This window comes from Hippichthys cyanospilos, chromosome 3 (assembly GCF_059441005.1).
Source record: "Hippichthys cyanospilos isolate Australia breed blue-spotted pipefish chromosome 3, RoL_Hcya_1.0, whole genome shotgun sequence".
Classification (NCBI taxonomy): Eukaryota; Metazoa; Chordata; class Actinopteri; order Syngnathiformes; family Syngnathidae; genus Hippichthys; species Hippichthys cyanospilos.
In genome coordinates, this window is record NC_142371.1 from 23270759 (window position 1) to 23288527 (window position 17769).

General features: G+C 38.5%; 2 protein-coding genes across 2 annotated transcripts; one reads left to right on the top strand and one right to left on the bottom strand.

Annotated features, from left to right (window-relative positions):
• Positions 1-1053: 1053 nt before the first annotated feature.
• ndufaf6 (NADH:ubiquinone oxidoreductase complex assembly factor 6) lies at positions 1054-5228 on the bottom strand. Its single transcript, XM_088412145.1, has 9 exons — positions 5016-5228; positions 4123-4222; positions 3682-3804; positions 3511-3567; positions 3311-3413; positions 3090-3223; positions 2747-2848; positions 2302-2358; positions 1054-1507 (listed from the first exon to the last, which is right to left on the bottom strand). Exons 1-9 carry the CDS (start codon positions 5204-5206, stop codon positions 1379-1381), a joined length of 996 nt encoding a protein of 331 aa, XP_088268271.1. The 5' UTR covers positions 5207-5228; the 3' UTR covers positions 1054-1378.
• Positions 5229-5665: 437 nt separating this feature from the next.
• On the top strand, positions 5666-15800 carry nagpa (N-acetylglucosamine-1-phosphodiester alpha-N-acetylglucosaminidase). The gene is made up of 11 exons (XM_088410789.1): positions 5666-5850; positions 7482-7702; positions 9391-9658; positions 11093-11232; positions 11308-11416; positions 11514-11642; positions 12265-12470; positions 12546-12593; positions 13628-13756; positions 13827-13878; positions 15061-15800. Exons 1-11 carry the CDS (start codon positions 5762-5764, stop codon positions 15272-15274), a joined length of 1605 nt encoding a protein of 534 aa, XP_088266915.1. The 5' UTR covers positions 5666-5761; the 3' UTR covers positions 15275-15800.
• The last annotated feature ends 1969 nt before the right edge of the window (positions 15801-17769 follow it).

Sequence of the window (17769 nt, forward strand, 5' to 3'; positions counted from 1 at the left end):
CCTATAAAAGCTTCTGTGCATCCACCACTATAAAGTGTCCTATATTAATGCTATGTAGATTGCCCGTTATATTTGCGTTTCTTTTCTAGTTGGGTCCCAAAGCGCCTGTCACTGACCTGTCCGCCAGTGAATACGGGGATCCGTTTTATAATAAGGCTGGTCTCGGTCGAGTACAGTTATCCCAAAGAACACTTTGCAAATGGAAGAAGCAGTGAGAAGGAGCTTTTTTTTTTATCATTATAGAGGACATCTGTCAATACACAAAGACAAGGCCGGTGAAGCGCAGCATGCAGCTGGTGCGTGTGCGCCTGTGTAAATAACAATGCTGTCAATTATCTAAAAAGCTGAAGGCAAAAAGGATTCATTTAGGACTAATGAGCTCTAGTCTGCAAGAAAAGAAGAAGGGAAAAAACACATGGGGCCCCTTTTTGTCTTCCTGGCTCCTGGCCTGCTTCAGGCTAACTGCTTAAAAAAAAAAAAAAAAAAACACCTTCATTCCTCCTCAGATGTTGCGCTTTTCTACGTGTTATTTAAATCATGAAAGATTAACATCATGAAAGATGCACGGCAACACGTGCTGCCTTCACATAACAGTGGGATGCGTTATGTAAGAGAGGCACCAGCTTGACAGCCAACGCAAACATGCTTTTTCTGTTTAAAAAAAAAACGTTTTTTTTAAAAAAATTTGCCAGCATCATAACACTTAGTGTCAAAACATCTCCTTACAAAATATATATAAACAAACTTTTTTTTCACTTTACATACCAAAACAGCAAACGAGCAAAACTGAGTGTGAATAATAAGAAAAATAGGATGGAAGTCAAAACATTTCTTCAAATGTGACTCCACCAATTATTTAACAAACTGATCAAGATTAATCGATTATTGAAATAATTGCTAGCTGCAGACTTATTACATATTTTCATATTTTTGCTCCTTTCGCTAATTGCTCATGATAAATGAACATGATTTGCTGATTTGGAGAAAAAAAAAGACTTCCCATGTCATGCATGTTTATATTGGTGTACTGTAATATGAATTTCAACTCCATAATTGACATATTTTCAGTTTTCCTTTTATTTTTAATTCATTTCAACCTTGAACTCAATATCTAGAGGACTACTTCATGAAAGTCCGAGCCAGAGTAACTACGCAGAAATACATTGTTGCATTACCAACAGTGGATATAAAAAGTTTACACACCCCTGCTCACATGGCTGAACTTTATTGGAATTTAATCAGGGGCACATATTCCTCTCTTCATAATACAAAAATCTGGCATTTGAACGGGCGTGTGTAGACTTTTTACATCTACTGTAAATGTCCATGATTTCTGTTTGTGATTCTCCTCAAAGTCCTCGTAAAGGCCGATTGGGCTTCAGTATGTCTTCTTCCAGGAGCGCAGATAGAGCTGGATGGCAAGCAGCGGGTTTCTTTTCCGCAGGCTCGGGTGGAAGATGTCAAAATCCGCCTTCCTCAATCTCTGCAGGAAGTCCTCCAGCACCACCTGCATCACACGCGCACCAAAAAAAGAAGAGCTTTTTTTTTCTTCAAATAAATGGTATGATTTTTTTTTTCATCATATGAAAATATAAACTGTTGTTGAAAGTTAATTTATATTTTTTCATTTTGTCAATGTTAAAAAGGATGCAGGTATAATTATATGATTTTTATAGATAATATACATGATAATATATTTGAGAAGCACTGCTTTAACCTAAAAAAAAATTATATATATATATATATATACACACACACACACACACACACACACACACACACACACACAAACACATTACGTTTGAACCATAATGTACATATATTTACTATATACGTACTCTAATGTTTTTTTGATGCTTTGGACGGCACTCGCTCAGGCCTGCAATTATTCCTAATGAATTTTTGAAGAGGTTGAGGGAGGACGCTTTACAGGTTCCTCACGTGGACGTGCAGAAAATAGCCACTGGCGGGGTCTACCGAGGCTTGAAAAATCACATGCTTTTTGCATGCCGTGCGGCTTTTAGCGGCGCGCTTTCTATGTTCCGCACGGGACGGCTGCTTCCTTGCTATTCCTATGTCAAGATTTTGAAGAGGAGACAGACGTTTGCTGCTAAATGCACTCGACAGTTCATCACATTCAATTACTTCGAAGATTTATATAAAGACTCCAGTGTCAAAAACTCTCACTCAAAAGCGTGACACCATTCGCACCGCCATTATACGGAATTACAGATAGTTTGGGGGGGTTAGGGTACAGGCAATTCATCTCATTTGCCTATTAGCTTCCGTGAGAAGGCTTACTGTGTGGAGGAAGGCCGGCGTCGCAGCTGCCGGGACGCTAGGGCTGAACGAACGTGCCTGCAAGGAGGGAGGGAAACAGAAGCAAAAATAAAACACAAGCTGCTGCTCTCAATCATATGTGTGTGTGATTGCAGAAGCGGAAACAGCATGCAGCCACTGGAATGACCTTCACACTGACACACTGTTGCTATTTACTGACGAATGTTCACACCTCAATTATTTCAGTTTTTGTTGCGTGTACTGTCACATTTGGAGATACCACAAGGTGGCGCCAAAGGCCCAGTAACTAGAAAGTGTCAATTGGTGTTAAAGTATGTTTGAGTGATGGCTCTCCACCAAGAAACAAGCTTTGTATAATATGGCGGAGCAAGGTTTAGCTTGGGTTCTAAGTCATGAAATCTTGTACAAAAGGGTGTTTTTTTGTTTTTTTAGTGAGGGTACTGACGTGTTCTAGATGAACGTGAGCCTGACTGGCGATGTCGTACACCACGTCACGTATGTTTTGCTCCCGGCTCCCGCGGATGAAGTCCTCCTGAGAAGATTCGTGCTACAAATATACAAACAAACATATAAACAAAACACACACACAATCCTTAGTCCTTCGATGGACAGCGGTTCCGAAAACGTCACCCAGTTTAGGGCTCAGTTAACGACCAATCACAGCTCATCTTGGGAATCTCACAAGACCAAACTCAGAACCCGCGAGCCGTGATTGTTTTGCCACCTCTGATGTACAGAATCTTCGTGCAAATCCAGGCAGGCAGTCATATACCAGCAAAGTATCTCACCAGCATGCAGATGTCCATGGGCAAGTAGACTCGGCGCCTGCTGCTGTGATGTGGGGTTGCCCTCAAACACGTCACGATGCCGTGCGCCTTGCCGATGTGACTGGCCGCGTGATCTGCGTGGACGTCTTTTACGCCTGCCTCAACAAACAAATGACACTGAAATTCAAATGCCATTTAAAAACTATTTTTTTTTGGTGTGTGTTCTTGAAAGCCCTTCCTACCTAAGGACTCTAGAAGCAGGTACAAGAGCGATGACTGAGTATTCTCAGCATATGACTCCAGCTCCTGTAGGTCCCGGTAGCCTCTGTCATCCAGATCCTTTTCCTAAATAGAACCGCCAGAATTGGAACCCCAAACGTCAACACTATCAGCTCATCCCAACCTTGTTTCAACCCAATCATTACCATCTAAGGAAGCTTACTCTTTCTGCTATGATCCTTGTCAGCCATCTCTTGGTTAGATTGTGCTTCCTCACCGCCTGCAAAACAGAATCCGCACTGCGTCAATCATCTTCTCAAAAGCCCTCAAATATTCACTTTGCTATATTTCGAAACAAGACATGGTGTACGTTGAAAAAGTCCAAATATTTTACCCTCCACAGCTCGATGCTGACTGGCTGGTTGGGCGGTTTGTCACGATAGATTTCATCGATGGCCGTCTTCCAGAACTGCATTCGCATCAGACCGAGAGATTTCTGCGAGACGGAGTCCTTCACCTTGTAGAAAGACGCAGGAAATACGCGTGTTGCCCATGTCTTGATAAATGTCCTCAACTCACTTCTACATAGTTCTTTTGGCAACAAAATGCCAGCATAACACGACTGCTGACTAAAAAAAAAGATCATTAACTAACTTTGACAAAGTTTACTTTGGTAACAGCAAAGCACTACTTTTCTCAAATGGAAAATCCTGAAGTCACTTCAACCTAGTTTTGTGGTGTGAGAGGATGCAGGAAAGCCCTTCTTGTGGCCTGAGCATGAAAAGAATATCACCAAATGGCTCCCAAAATCCCGTTTTGCTGATTGGCTACCTGCCTGTGCTAGCTCCACATTGAAGGCCCGCAAAGCCAAGGCGGAGCGTCGCGCCGCCTCTGGCAGCAGAAGGGAGCACACGAAACCGTCGTAGTCCCGGGACCTGGGAGAGGAAAGATATGTAAAGATGTCACTTTCACTAAAACAAAAAGAACAAATCTTTTCATAATTTATAACATACTATATATAACATAATCCTGTTCTTTTGGGGCTAGATATCATTTTAGCAACATGTCTGCTTTTCTTGCAAAAGCAGGAAGTAGAATTGGACCAAAATATCACCAATGAGCAGTAAATGTGACTTTATGCTGCATTCGTGGTAAATCAGAGTTTTCTGACTAGAAGAATTGCACAGTACCCCTTTGACCTAGGAGGTAAACACTGGGAAATCGGAAAAAAAATCCCGACTTCACCAACCAGCTCAAATGGTCAAAGGACACAATTTACTAGAGTTTAAAAGTATATATGTTTCTCTGTTTATTATAAAATTAAATATTTGACAAAATATTGCATACCTCAACGTGATTTGCACTGACAGTATTGCGCCACCTCCCTGCATGAAATTGAAACACTGATGGCCTAAAAAATATCGATTGTGTAAAGCCAACTATTTACCACTACAATAATTGAGAATTTTTTATTTAAAACACCCCGATAAATATAATTCAGCATTCGTGAATCGTGATTTCTAACTCTACATTTGTGTCAGATTGAATGTTCAGATTTTGGCCCGGAATGGTCGTTTTTTACAAACCTTTTTTTATTTTATTTTAAAATGTTTCCTTTTCATAAAAAAAAATACTTTGCCCGATGGATTGGTTGAAACTTATTAAATAAAAGAAGAGTGTTTTTGCGTAATAGCCGACTCTTACTCAAGCTTAATTAGGCGGACCCACCTGACCAGCTCCAAGCAGAACCTCTCATGCTGAACGTCTGTAGTGGCGCTGGCTGCGGCTCTCACACTCCGAATTTCCGCCACCCGACGGGCAACCCCGCTGGCCGGGGATGTCGTGCGCTGGACGGTGAAAAAAAGCGAGGGTTTCACGCACGAAGCTCCGTGTTTTATACAACTGATGCTCGCAGCCATGTTTTTACCCTTCAACTTCCTGTTTTTCTTCTTCGCTTCAAGTTTTTGGTGGCTTCTTACAACCTGAAACCTCAATACCGCTATCAAGGGCGAGCCTGGTAACGTCATGCGTATTCCATGTATTGTACAGTATGATGCGGTCCATCCTACAGTATTATTAAATCGTATTCCATTATAGCATGTTATAATGCAATCAGATGCTATTTTATGGTATCAAATCTATTTATTTAATTCATGGAAAAGAATAACAAGCTCGAAACTTATTTATTAAACATACATCTCTAATGTATATCACTGTACAATCATGATTTAAGTCTATTCTTGTGATAGTTTTTATTAACTCTCCATTTTTAGATTCTTCTGTTGGCGAGTGTGCTTTTATTTTGTAACACAGTTCGCGTAAACACTATCACTTTTATTTTGTTAGACATGACCGGAAACCATTGGGAGTTTACTTTTTGTTTGCGAGTGTATGCAACTCAAGAAGTGGCGATGTAGCGTGACGCGAGGATCAAAAGTCACCTGACTCATCAGTCAACAAGAAGAGCGCCTCTCATGGGAACTAGACGTCTGTCTTTAAGTCTTCTGCGGCTACTTTTGTGCTTTTGTGGCCGGCTGTGGACTAGCCGAAGTTCCGGTGACGGGTGAGTCGATTGAGCTAACGGTGCGGTTTGACGAGATGCTAGTTGCCGAGCCTGATCAACTTTTTTTTTCAATCTCTCAGGAAAAAAAAGTTCTGCCAACTAGACTATTTTACTTAGTTTCGAGTACTTTTTTAACTAATATAGCCGGGCACTAGGACCCTGTCTCTCACCCAGTAGGAATGGTGTAATGAACGTTTGATGCTTTGACCCAGTTTTCTTTGATGATTTGGACAGTGATGAACAATTTTGTGATGGCAAGCGTAGAGTAAAGACGTACACTTGCACAGCAACGTGTGGTTTCTTCGTCCTGCCACAATAGTATTTTTTCTTCATAGTTTTTTTTTTTTCTCGGCAGTCACCTAACATCTTGATACACTCACATCTCTACTATATTTAAGTAAAAGACAAAGTACAATATTAAGACAAATATTAATTCATCACGGTGTAAATACGTGTGGTGTATCACATCAATGTCTGGTAGTCGCTAAATGCAGTGTTGAAAAGTTACGTCGAAACGCATAACGTAATGCATTATTACTTATGACTGTCATTTCAAAGTAATTAGTTACATTACAATATTACTGTGTTTGAAATATAATGCATTAAACTAAAATCGCATTACTTTTATGTTACTCTCACCAACATACCTGGAAATATGGATTGGCCTTTGTAAATGTAGCTCATTACGCTCCTTACACCTCCAGTAGAAGGCTGCCTTAATCCTCGAAACAGTGCGAATACTGTATTTTGATTTGCATTGTATTGTAAACATTTAAAGATATGACAAAATACAGAATCTTATTTTGTATTTTAATGCCTTTCCTTTATTTCTTAGCTTTGCAGCATAGTGATGCATTGTTTATCAGGCTGTATGGAATCTGACCGAGGCCTTCAGAATCAAAAGTTGGGGGCGTCTGTGCACCGTGAGTGAACGGGCACATAGAGTTAATAGATTGTTGTGAGCCAATCAGATCACGAGCTGGCGACAGTAAGGCCAGCTAGAAAGCCTTATGTTGAGTGTGACATGTGTGCGCTCTGTGATTGGAGACTCAGCATGGGAGGCAGCGTAATGCAGGTTCGTTTGGCTATGATGTGTCCTGTGATTCTGTAAAGCAGTCATTCATGGCCGTTTTTTTTTTTTTTCAAGCGAATTAAAAATACAATAGAAAAGGATTTATTGTTGGAACTGAAACACACAAACTGTACAACCAAGTCATTGAAGTTTTCTTGAGGAAAGAAAGAAGATAGATTTGTGTTGAATTAAGTGTTTTGGGAGATTTTGTTGTGTGCAAGCATTTTATTTATGTATTTTATCTTCATTTTTAATTTGTGTTTTGTAATTTGGTTTCATTCATATTCAATTAATGGTAAATAAATAAAATGATGTTCCTATATTGAACTGCGATTTGTAATTTAACAATCTTGTTAAAGCTTGCCTCCTCCTTGTGGACTTAATAAAGCTTTGTGAACAAATCGTTTTAAATTCCCTTTTATTTTTAAGTTTTCACAGTCTCACGTGAAGTGATAAGTTTTAATTGCACAGAAATTGGGTTGCACAGAAGATGTTTTTATATAGAACATTTTTAGCTTGACTTCCCCTTTGAATACTGTAAATTTCTCTCCCTTTCAAGAGCGCTGGCGACGGATGACCTCTCACTGGCCCACATGGACATCTTGAAGCCGTACACAGAAGGCCACGGTCCTCGCCACTCGCATCGCCACGTCAGAGACTGTCTGCCAAGCGTACACGGCAATCGCACTCACGAGAGCTTTCGCTCCAGCAACCGAAGCGGTCTACCGGTGGCAGAGTCCAGACTGATTGTGCACGAGCTGCCTGGACGTGTTGTGACCGGTAATTAATCAGTGGAAAAAAAATGGTGTAAATTTGCGTTAACCCCTGGAAGAAATTTTGACCCACCTCGGTCTTTTTGAGCTATAATATCAAAGGAAAAGCATACAAAAAAAAACACTAGGAGGCTAAAATATTGCGTGGATTGTCAAAACATGACGACTTTCAATATGTTATGCTGCCATCCCTTCCAAATGCTTGCAAACGGGAGGTAGGGAGCTACACCCTATAGGTGTCAAATTTAGCCCATGTCAGGCTCATTTACTGCCAATTCAAAATTGCAAATTTTGTCAGTTATCAATCATTTCCCCTAATATTTGCATTAATCCTTTCAACGGCAATTTGCAAACGGGGGGCGCAAGTGGCCAACTTATGGCATTTGTAAGCCTTTCAATGACTTGAATATTTGGCTTAGCTTGGACTCCCATAATCTAAAAGTCTTCAAAAGTCCTAATACTTTAATTATGACATAATAAATATTAAATTTCTTAAATACACAGCGTAGTTACTTTTGTTATTATTGTATGTTTCCATTTTTTGTACATAAAGAGGGTGTAGCCCCCCTAAATAAAGACAAAAAAGTATATATATATATATATATATATATATATATATATATATATATATATATATATATATATATATATATATATATATATATATATATATAGGGTTGGTCCCATTGAACATTTTGAGTGGTCGAAAGTAAATACATGTTAAGACCCTTTCAAAGTCAGCCCAAGTTGTGTTATAATAAGGCCAGGCTAGTGAAAAATGCCTGGACACCCAGGGGTTAAAATACCATACCATACACTTATTGTTACTGCTTTTTTAAATGGTACTTGTGGGATTTTAGGCAAAAATTGCAGGTTTACTCTTGATGTGATAACTAAGGGATTGATGAATATTTTTTACATAATTCTGCCTAGCTTTACTTATTGATAATTCCTCCCTCTTTGGATAATGGAAGTCCAAAAAATGGACTATTACTACCAATAAATTATTCACATTAAAATTGATCAAAATGAACTTGTGATTGTTCTTACTCTATTTACTGTTAATAAATGGGATACTGTTGTATAACATCGCTGAGAGGAAACTAAAAGAGGAACCTCGTACTTGCACAGTTTTCAACTATAAATTCAGACTTATCTCTGTTCTTTACAAACCCATGGAATTTTTTTTAAAGCAATGATGATATAGTGGAGTCACAAACCAGGAACCACTTATATGCAGCCATCCTGTTATCTAGTTTTAAAGATTAAAAAGTCGAACATGATAAGTTCATATGAGATACTACAATGTCTTATACATCATTTTATAAGGAATTAAGTGTAGAATTTGAATATTTCAAAACCACAAATTTGGTTTTCCAAGACATAAGCCTGTGGGTTTATGAAAACGCATCACAAATTACTTTCTTCAATGATCTTCACCATCTTGTTGTGTATTTTTTCGACAAAAAAAAAACAATTGGACAGCATTGTTCTAAAAGAGAATATTATTTGTATTATATATTTAAAATTCTGATTTTTTGTGGTTCATTTTAATCCGTTTTTAAGGTTACCAAACAGGCATGACCTTGTTAAGCCATATTCCTCAGAAAAAAAGTCTATTTTTAAAAACAAAATGATCAAACACACTTCTTTTCCATTTGCTGTCGACTGAAAATGCCATCTGACTGTCTTCAGGTCATTTTTTGGTGGTCCACGACCCGCTGAGGACCCTGTCAGTGCTGGAGCCTGGCCAACCGGGAGGCTGCAGCAGTCGGCGCTTGTCCTCGGTGGAAGAGACGTCCCAGGCTGCCGGCTGCCTGTACGCGCAGAACGGCGGCTTCTTCAACACGCACACGGGCCAGTGTCTCGGCAACGTGGTGAGCGACGGCAGAATGGTGCAGGACAGCGGCGGCGTGCAGAACGTCCAGTTCGGCATCAGAAGGGATGGCACCCTGGTGTTCGGGTAAGAGCTGTTTGTTTTCAATGAAAACAAAAACACAACAGAGAACTAGAACTGAACTATTTTAAAAAATAGTCTGATTCCACTTTTTTTTTTAACTCAATGTTATAATGGACCAGGAGCGGGCAATTCTGGTCCTCGGCCCGCTATCCTGCATGTTTTCTCACTTGATTCAGATAATCAGGGTTATTTTTAATTTCCAGTCGAACTTGCTGATGAGCTAATCTTTTGCATCACGTGCGTTTGGGGAGAGAAACCTGAAAAACAGGACTGGAGTTTGACACATATGCGATGGATAAGGCTATCAACGTTCCTTAGTTCAAACTGACTGCAGTGTCAGCTTTCCACCACTAAAGGGTGCTAACAGACAATAAAAGTCGTGAGTGACTGCCATACGGTAAACTGCACGTTTGTTTAATCGACAAATGTTTATGTGGATGGATAAAATAAATGGCAAATTATTTTTGTGATCGATCTGGTTGACTTTTTTTAAGCAAACCATATTTTTTAATACCATTGTAAACTTACTCAGCACTTTAACTTTCAGTCTTGACAGCATTCACTAAAGGAATAATTTCCTTATTTAGCCATTTTCATCAGTCAAAAGTTGAATATTTAGTGTACAATTCATCGGATGACTGAATAATTTTTCAAATGCCATTTATAACCTTTAAATACGCAAATTGCCACTTGCTGTCAACTGAAAATAACACAACATCTACTTCGGCTGAGGTAACAACCAATCACGGATCAGTTTATGAATGTCACATGACCATACCTAGAAGGCAAGTGAGCCGTGATTGGTCGTTACCTACTGAGCACTTGTGATGTCATTTACGGCAACAGCAAGTGGGAAAATATAGTTCAAAGATATTTTACTTGAAAAATAATGTATTTATTTACCAAAATAATAGTTACTCACAAAATACCAACTTTTTACTCTTGACGTTGGCTAAATTAAGTAAAGTATACCTTTAAGAAAATTCCATCAAACTAGTGTAGCGTATACATAAAAATAAAAAATCGCAACAATAACGCAAACAAATCTGTGGCTTTATCAGTGAACGTTTCAGATTTTATGAAAGGTGTAAACATATGGACCGCATTACACACTCTTCACAAACTTTATTACATTAATTTAGTTTAAAAATGGTTGTCAACGAATGAGTACTGTACAGTCCCTTAATGTACCATGAATCATCATATTCAACATTTATAAACAATGTACCAAAATACAGTATATTGCATATAGTCACCTTTACCATACTAATATCAAATTTAATGTTTGATCCACCGCTAATTTACAGTAGATTACACAAAATGCCTCTGAACCTGTAATATACCATATTTACAGTATTTATACAACTACTGTTCCATATTTGTGTCGTATTTTGTAATTATGGCTCTTTTTTTGTGTGTGTTTGTTTGTGTATGTAGGTATCTTTCTGAGGATGAGGTTTTGGACCAGTCCAACCCCTTTGTTCAGTTAGTCAGCGGCGTGTTGTGGCTGCTCCGAAACGGTGAGGTGTACATCGATACAAGTCTGAAGGCCGAGTGCGATAAGATGCAAGAAACCGGTATGGAGGTCCTCAGGCTGGTTCCCGATTCCTCAAGACCTGCAGCGTCCTGAGATGCGCTCTGTGCTCTGGCAGGTTCCCTCCGCTATTTCGCCGACGTGATATCAGCCAGGACGGTGTTGGGTCACGACGCCGAGGGCAGAGTGATCTTGTTACAGGTGGACGGACAGACGGGAGAAATGGGGTGAGAGATGGATGAAAAGACTAAAACTCCGACTTGACTCTGTCACGTGACTCAAGGGCCTTCGCGTCCGCTCAACACGTCGCTCAAAATGTTGCAGAATGAGTCTTTGGGAGGTGGCCGATTTTCTGAAGAAAAACGGCGTCATCAACGCCATCAATATGGATGGAGGCGGGTCTTCCACTTTTGTGTCCAATGGCACCTTGACCAACTACCCCACTGACAAATGGTAACTTACGTTTTATGAATAACTAGAAAATGCTATTCTAAAGAAATTGCATGTGAATGCTAAAAGGCCGAATGAAAAAATTGATCATTTGGATTGATATATACTATAAAGCCTCGGAATGAGTTGAAAATGTTGAAGGCGTGGTTTAAATCTGGTAAGAAATTTAGAAATTACAGGGGAAAAGCCTTCAAAAAACAAATTTTTTGGGGGGTATTTGAATGGTAACATTTCTTTTTCAAATTTTTGTTTATTGAGAATATTTAGCTTCTGTAGGTATGACAGCTTGAAGTTGGAACAGTTTGAATCGGCCCAAAATGTAGAAATAACCAAAGAAAAAAAAACAAATATGGAATTTTTTTACTTTTTGTGGGTTTTTCAATGGTTAAAATAATGAAATTGCGGTAAGTAGGATTTTGGAGCTTGTTGAAAATAATCCCCAAAGTGAACTGAATGTGTGTATGATTTAATACTTAAAAAGGAACAGAATCTGTTGATTGTGATTAGAATAACAAGAAGACTAAAGAATAGGATTATCATATGTGTGAAAGCCTCCGGCCTTCACGCAGTGAACCAGTTTGGCTTTTGCCTGAAGCTTTTCTTCTGCGTAAAAATCTCTCCTCAGCAAAGCAGACACAAGGTGGCGCTGCGCTCGAGCGGTCTCCACCATCCTGTGCGTCCGTCCGCCGCGATGCCGCCCGTCCGACTGCGGCGCGCGCGGCCGGTGCGTGGACGGAGCGTGTCGCTGCCAGGAGGGTTGGCGGGGCGCCCTCTGTAACTCGCCGACGTGTCAGCCGTCGTCATGCGGCCCCCGCGGCATGTGCGCCGCCAGTAAGTGTCCACCCCGCCAAAGCACCGACTTCATCGATTTCATATCCAAGCTGTTTGATTTTTGTCATTTTGCAGGCGGTTGTGTGTGCGATGCCGGATGGAGAGGCCAAAACTGTAGCCAAGGTAACGCACGGCCACTTGCGCCAAAATCAACAAAACATACCGTATTTTCCGCACTATAAGGCGCATCGGATTATAAGGCGCACCCTCAATTAATGACATATTCTAAAACCTTTTCCTTATATAAGGCGCACCGGATTATAAGGCACACCCTCAATTAATGACATATTTTAAAACTTTTTCAATAGTAAATTCAAAGTAATAACAAAAATCTCAATAGCATATTAACTTAATGTCAATCTGAGCAAACTTGTTCAACTGTAAACACACAAAAGAAACAGGTAAAGCTTATTTTATCAGTTCATTCCCCATCTACGAATCCCAATCTCAATATTGATCCATATATAAGGCGCACCTGATTATAAGGCGCACCATCAGCTTTTTAAAAAAAAATAAGGCTTTTATGTGCGCCTTACAGTGTGGAAAATACGGTAACTTAACTCCTGAAAGCATGGCCGGAGGGTCCACTGTTTTTATGAACAAGTATGAGAACAGCTGCCTGAAAGACATTTTGTTTTGGCGTATGCTGACTTCTGGAAGACAAAAATACTGATTACCAATTAATCAGGTGATCAGTAAAGAAAATATAAAAAATAAAAATACATTTGTTTCATCCTAATTGATTTCAATAGGTGTCAATGATATGCGGGTTTTCACTATTAGTGAATATATTGTTAAAAGAAAAAAAAAAACTTTTGGTTTCCGAATGCATTGCAAGGCGGTTAAAATGGCTCTTTAACGTCAACAATCGCCAATGAAGCCCAGTGAAAAATGTCTTTTTTAAGTCAAAAGTCATCAATGGCACAGGATGAGTTCTTCAAGTTTCAAGGACATTAAACTTTGTCGTGTGTTTGTTGCCAGTAATTGAACATAATCAGCACATGTATGTTGCACTGTGTTTGTAGTTTTTTTTTAGGTGCAAAGTGAGACTTTTGGTTGTGTGTAAAATAGTGACATCCAGGTCAATTGTTTTGATTGTGCTAGCAAGGAACTACAAGACTGAGCTGACACAAAATATCCTGGTTGTTTTTTCTCAGAATGTCTGCCGGGTTTTTATGGCGACGGCTGCAATCAGACGTGTGTATGCATGAATGGTGGCTCGTGCCATCACGTCCACGGAAACTGCAGCTGCTCCCCTGGATTCTTCGGAGCAAACTGCGAAGAAGGTACATAGGATAACGCCGCAGACATTTGTGTATCTTCATTGTTGTGTTTTCTCATTTTTTATTGTCACAGATGATCGATTGCCGGACAAAGACAGAGGATATGAAACTCAATATCTGACAGAGTAAGTATAGAAATTGTATAAAAGTCTTCTTTTTTATAATGTAAAAGTGCCAGTTCATACTTAATAGTTCGGTTTTCCTTTTTTCTTCTTTTTTACATTTTTCCTCATTTTCCCCTTTTTCATGGTTTTCTCCATTAATTTATTTATTTTCTTTATTGCAATTCATTTTTCTGTTAAGCATTTTTCTTACCCCAATTTGACTTTTCCCCTGTGTAGTTAGTTTTCATTCAGTTTTTTTTAAATTCCTTTTCCTTTCTTAAAGTTGTTTTTCCATTTTGGTCCTTTTTCCTCCTTTTTTTTATCCTTTTCAAAAGATATCTCTAAGTAATTCTTTTCATCTTTGTCTTTTATTTATGTTTCATGCAGTGGAGTTGCCCCCCCCCCCCCGCCCGCCAGTATTTTCCCTAATTTTTGGGACACATTTCCTTTGTAGTTCATCCATCAAAAAAAAAATCCTTTTGTCATTTCATTTTTTTACTATTTATTTCTTCACCTTTCTTAATTTTTGTCCTGTTTTTTTTTAAACGAGTAACCCTTTTTAAAATCTTATTTTTAATTTTTGTCTTCATTCGTTTTCTTTCAATTTCCAAATTCTTCCTTTTTACCCCTTTATTTTTTCTTTTGAGGCTTAAAAATGTAAATCTTTTCATTGAAAACATTACCTCAAATAATTTTACAATAATTACAACACACTAAGCTATTACAACTGTTCATTTTATTTTTCCTAATACTGCTATATTTTTCTAGTGTTTTTCCGATACCATTTTTTTTGGCCCCTGATACCAATCTCCAGCTGCGCATTATCGGCTCATATCGTTCCGAGACTGCCCCATTTATTTATTCGTTCGTTCATTTATTTACTTATTTTATAATAATAAAGAATGGAACACTCACTTTCTCTGCTGTGGCATGATAGTTTTTTCTATTAAAAGTGTCTGCCCTGGCCCATTGACACATCTTGGCTCACATCACGCCAAGATGCAAGATGCTGTGTTTAAGGTCCATATTCGTGTGGGAAAATAGCATCTGGAAGTGATTTGTTAGTTCTCACCGATAGCAATATCGAAATAACACAAATTTTTCTCAGACAATTTTTAGAAGAAAAAAATGATACTTTATTAAAATTAAGAAAAAAAACGTAAACCTGTGTTTATCCTTTTTTTGCTGTTGTCTTCTTTTCAGGGCAACATGGCTGATGCTCACCATCATCCTGAGCATTTTGCTGATGCTCAGCTTGCTGGCTCTGGTCGCACAACTCTGCAGGAACTTGCCAGCGAGTCGCGCACATGCCAGCTATGCTTACCTTCCGCTGACCACCTTCGACGGAGGGCTCTCCAACAATGAGGAGCCTGGGAAATGGGATCGAGATTGCTCCAATTCTCTGGAGTTGATGTAATCCTTGAAGATAAGACACTGATAAGTTTTGGTACATTTCAAACACTGGAAGTTTTCATTCATGTAAAGTCTGTAGCTTTTTTTTTTTCTTCTATGACCTATAGAAGCTCCATTACACTATCACGTGCAGTATTTCATCACCAAGTGGAGAAGCGTCTGCTTACAGACACATTTCAGAAATTTTCAGGTAATTAACAAAAGAATGACTTGATTGTTTTATTTCATACTTGATGATTGGTCATATATTTCAGATGTAAGGCTATTTGTTTGGTTCGTACTTTACAGATTTCTTTTCACAGTGAGGTATTTTTTTTTATTTTCGTGAACTAAGTTAATTCTCAGGAATATATGCTGCTTCTTGTGAGCAACCATCTGCACAAATGTTGTGCAAAACTATTTTGAATAAGAATATAAAATATGAATGTAAAAGTTATGTAAATATTGATGATTATATTTATGGTACAATATCAAAATTTGTTGGGGATATCAAGCCAATAAATAAAAGAAAGACTTATTTTTCTAATCGGTCCGTTGTCAATTTGTGTCGATTTGTGTAAAAAGCTGTTGGGTTGCAATTCCCGTTTTGGACACTGGAGGACGCCAAAGCGCCAAACGCTCATACTTGGGGCAATAGCTTCTGGTAGATGGCCTTCTGCATTTGTTAGCGCATTTCGCAAATAAAACGAAACTAATAAATTTCAGAATTGAGTAAAACTGCAACCAATAAAATTTCGGAAACTGAAAACATAAGGCGAAGATAGAAAACACGTCAAATTATACCCAACAAACACAAATGACAACCTTAATTAAATATTATTGTAAATCTGGAGTCTCTACGATTCATAAAGTGCTTCTAATGACTTTAATATTCTCTTTTCACCTGACTTTGTGCATCTACTTTGCACAACTCATTGGATTGTTGTTTTAGGGAAGAGAAGCAAACAGACTTTGTCACTTGGAGGACTTTGCCACTGTTTTGAACTGGATCAATCTGATGCAACACCATGCAGGAAATGTGTGTGTGATATGCTCCCCTGGGTGTGTGCACATATTTGTGGCCCAACACTCCACCCATAGTATGAAACAGCGTAAATGTGTCATGACAATTACATGGAATTGTGTTAATAAATGGAGAAAGTCAAAAAGCAAAAGTGTCACAAGGTCAGATTGGAAGTCAGTGTATCTCGTAGGCTCCGCCCACGTCACTCGCAGCGTATTGACGTCCTGATATGCGGGAAAGTCGTGACCCGGTGGGCCCTCCCGTCATCTACAGGGTCACCACAGCAAAAAAAAAACACACACACACTGTAAGTCTTCAAATATTGAGGATAAGCGAATAAGGAAATGGATGGATGAATTATTTCAATATGACAACTTTACCTTATTTAAATAATGAATAACAATCAAATTACTTTTAAAATTACTTAGTAATAGGTAAACTGAATCAAATAAATGTTTGAATTCAAATTCAACCATTGCAAAATGATAACTTAAAAAATGGGAAAATAATAAAATCAGAGAAAGAATTCAAGTAAAAATATTTATTTAGGGGCGAATGATTTTTTTCACCACTCAAACTGTTAAGGGGAATCATATCTATTGATGTATATTAAATTTCCTTTTCCTTCCCTCTCTGGATATTAAAAGTCCACAAAAATTGAGAAATACCACTAAAGTCTGTTTAGACAAAATAAGATATACTGTACTTATAGATATTTTTTAAATTTACAAAATACAATGGATTTTACATTGCAAGGAAGCAAACAAAATGACTAGAATGATTAAAAGATATGAGCTAGCTAACAGGGAAAAAATAAGATTAAAAAGAGAGTGAAATCCCCCCAAAATCAGCAATAATAGTCTTCCTTAGAGGAAACAAGCATTTGAAATTAATAAAATGAAAATTTTGGAATAGTAATGCAATATAAGTAAAAATAATGAACTCAAATAAAACAAAAATATGTTTTAAATACTAATATAAAAACAAAAGACACAAATAATTTAAAAAAATAAACATATGCTCCCAGCCTATAATTTGCACTGTAAATGATGTAAACATTTTAATAATGTAAACATGTCTAGCTTTACATTGCAACGCATGCTAGTGCTTCTATTTTTACATTACTATACATTCCTGTGCTGTCACTCCTGCAGTGAATGATCTCACACACACACAAAAAAATTGACTGAAGCAACAAGTGTGCTCATCGGGAATACAACAACAACATGATATTGCGTAACGCTACGATATTACAGTTTCCTTTTCCATACTGTACATCATGTGCCAGTGGAGCACAGACAAAACAAAACGGTATTTATTGACCTCTGCGTGGACCTGCTCTACACAGTTGTGCAACATCCACGAAAACAAACTTATGTAAAGGCAAGCCCACCCAATCTCCACATATGGAGGAGGCTTGTCATTTCTGTTTTGCTGGAACACTGACACACTGCTCTTGACAGGGAGGGTAGGGGGACACTTTGTCCAACACCATA

Excerpts from the sequence above, each read along its gene's own strand:
- ndufaf6 (XM_088412145.1), bottom strand. The coding sequence starts at position 5,206 with ATGGCTGCGAGCATCAGTTGTATAAAACACGGAGCTTCGTGCGTGAAA. Across the intron at positions 3,805-4,122 it reads TCAATGTGGAGCTAGCACAG|GTGAAGGACTCCGTCTCGCA; the intron begins GCAGGTAGCCAA and ends TCTTTCTACAAG. Across the intron at positions 2,849-3,089 it reads CCATGGACATCTGCATGCTG|CACGAATCTTCTCAGGAGGA; the intron begins GTGAGATACTTT and ends GTATATTTGTAG.
- nagpa (XM_088410789.1), top strand. The coding sequence starts at position 5,762 with ATGGGAACTAGACGTCTGTCTTTAAGTCTTCTGCGGCTACTTTTGTGC. Across the intron at positions 12,471-12,545 it reads CCGCGGCATGTGCGCCGCCA|GCGGTTGTGTGTGCGATGCC; the intron begins GTAAGTGTCCAC and ends GTCATTTTGCAG. Across the intron at positions 12,594-13,627 it reads AGGCCAAAACTGTAGCCAAG|AATGTCTGCCGGGTTTTTAT; the intron begins GTAACGCACGGC and ends GTTTTTTCTCAG.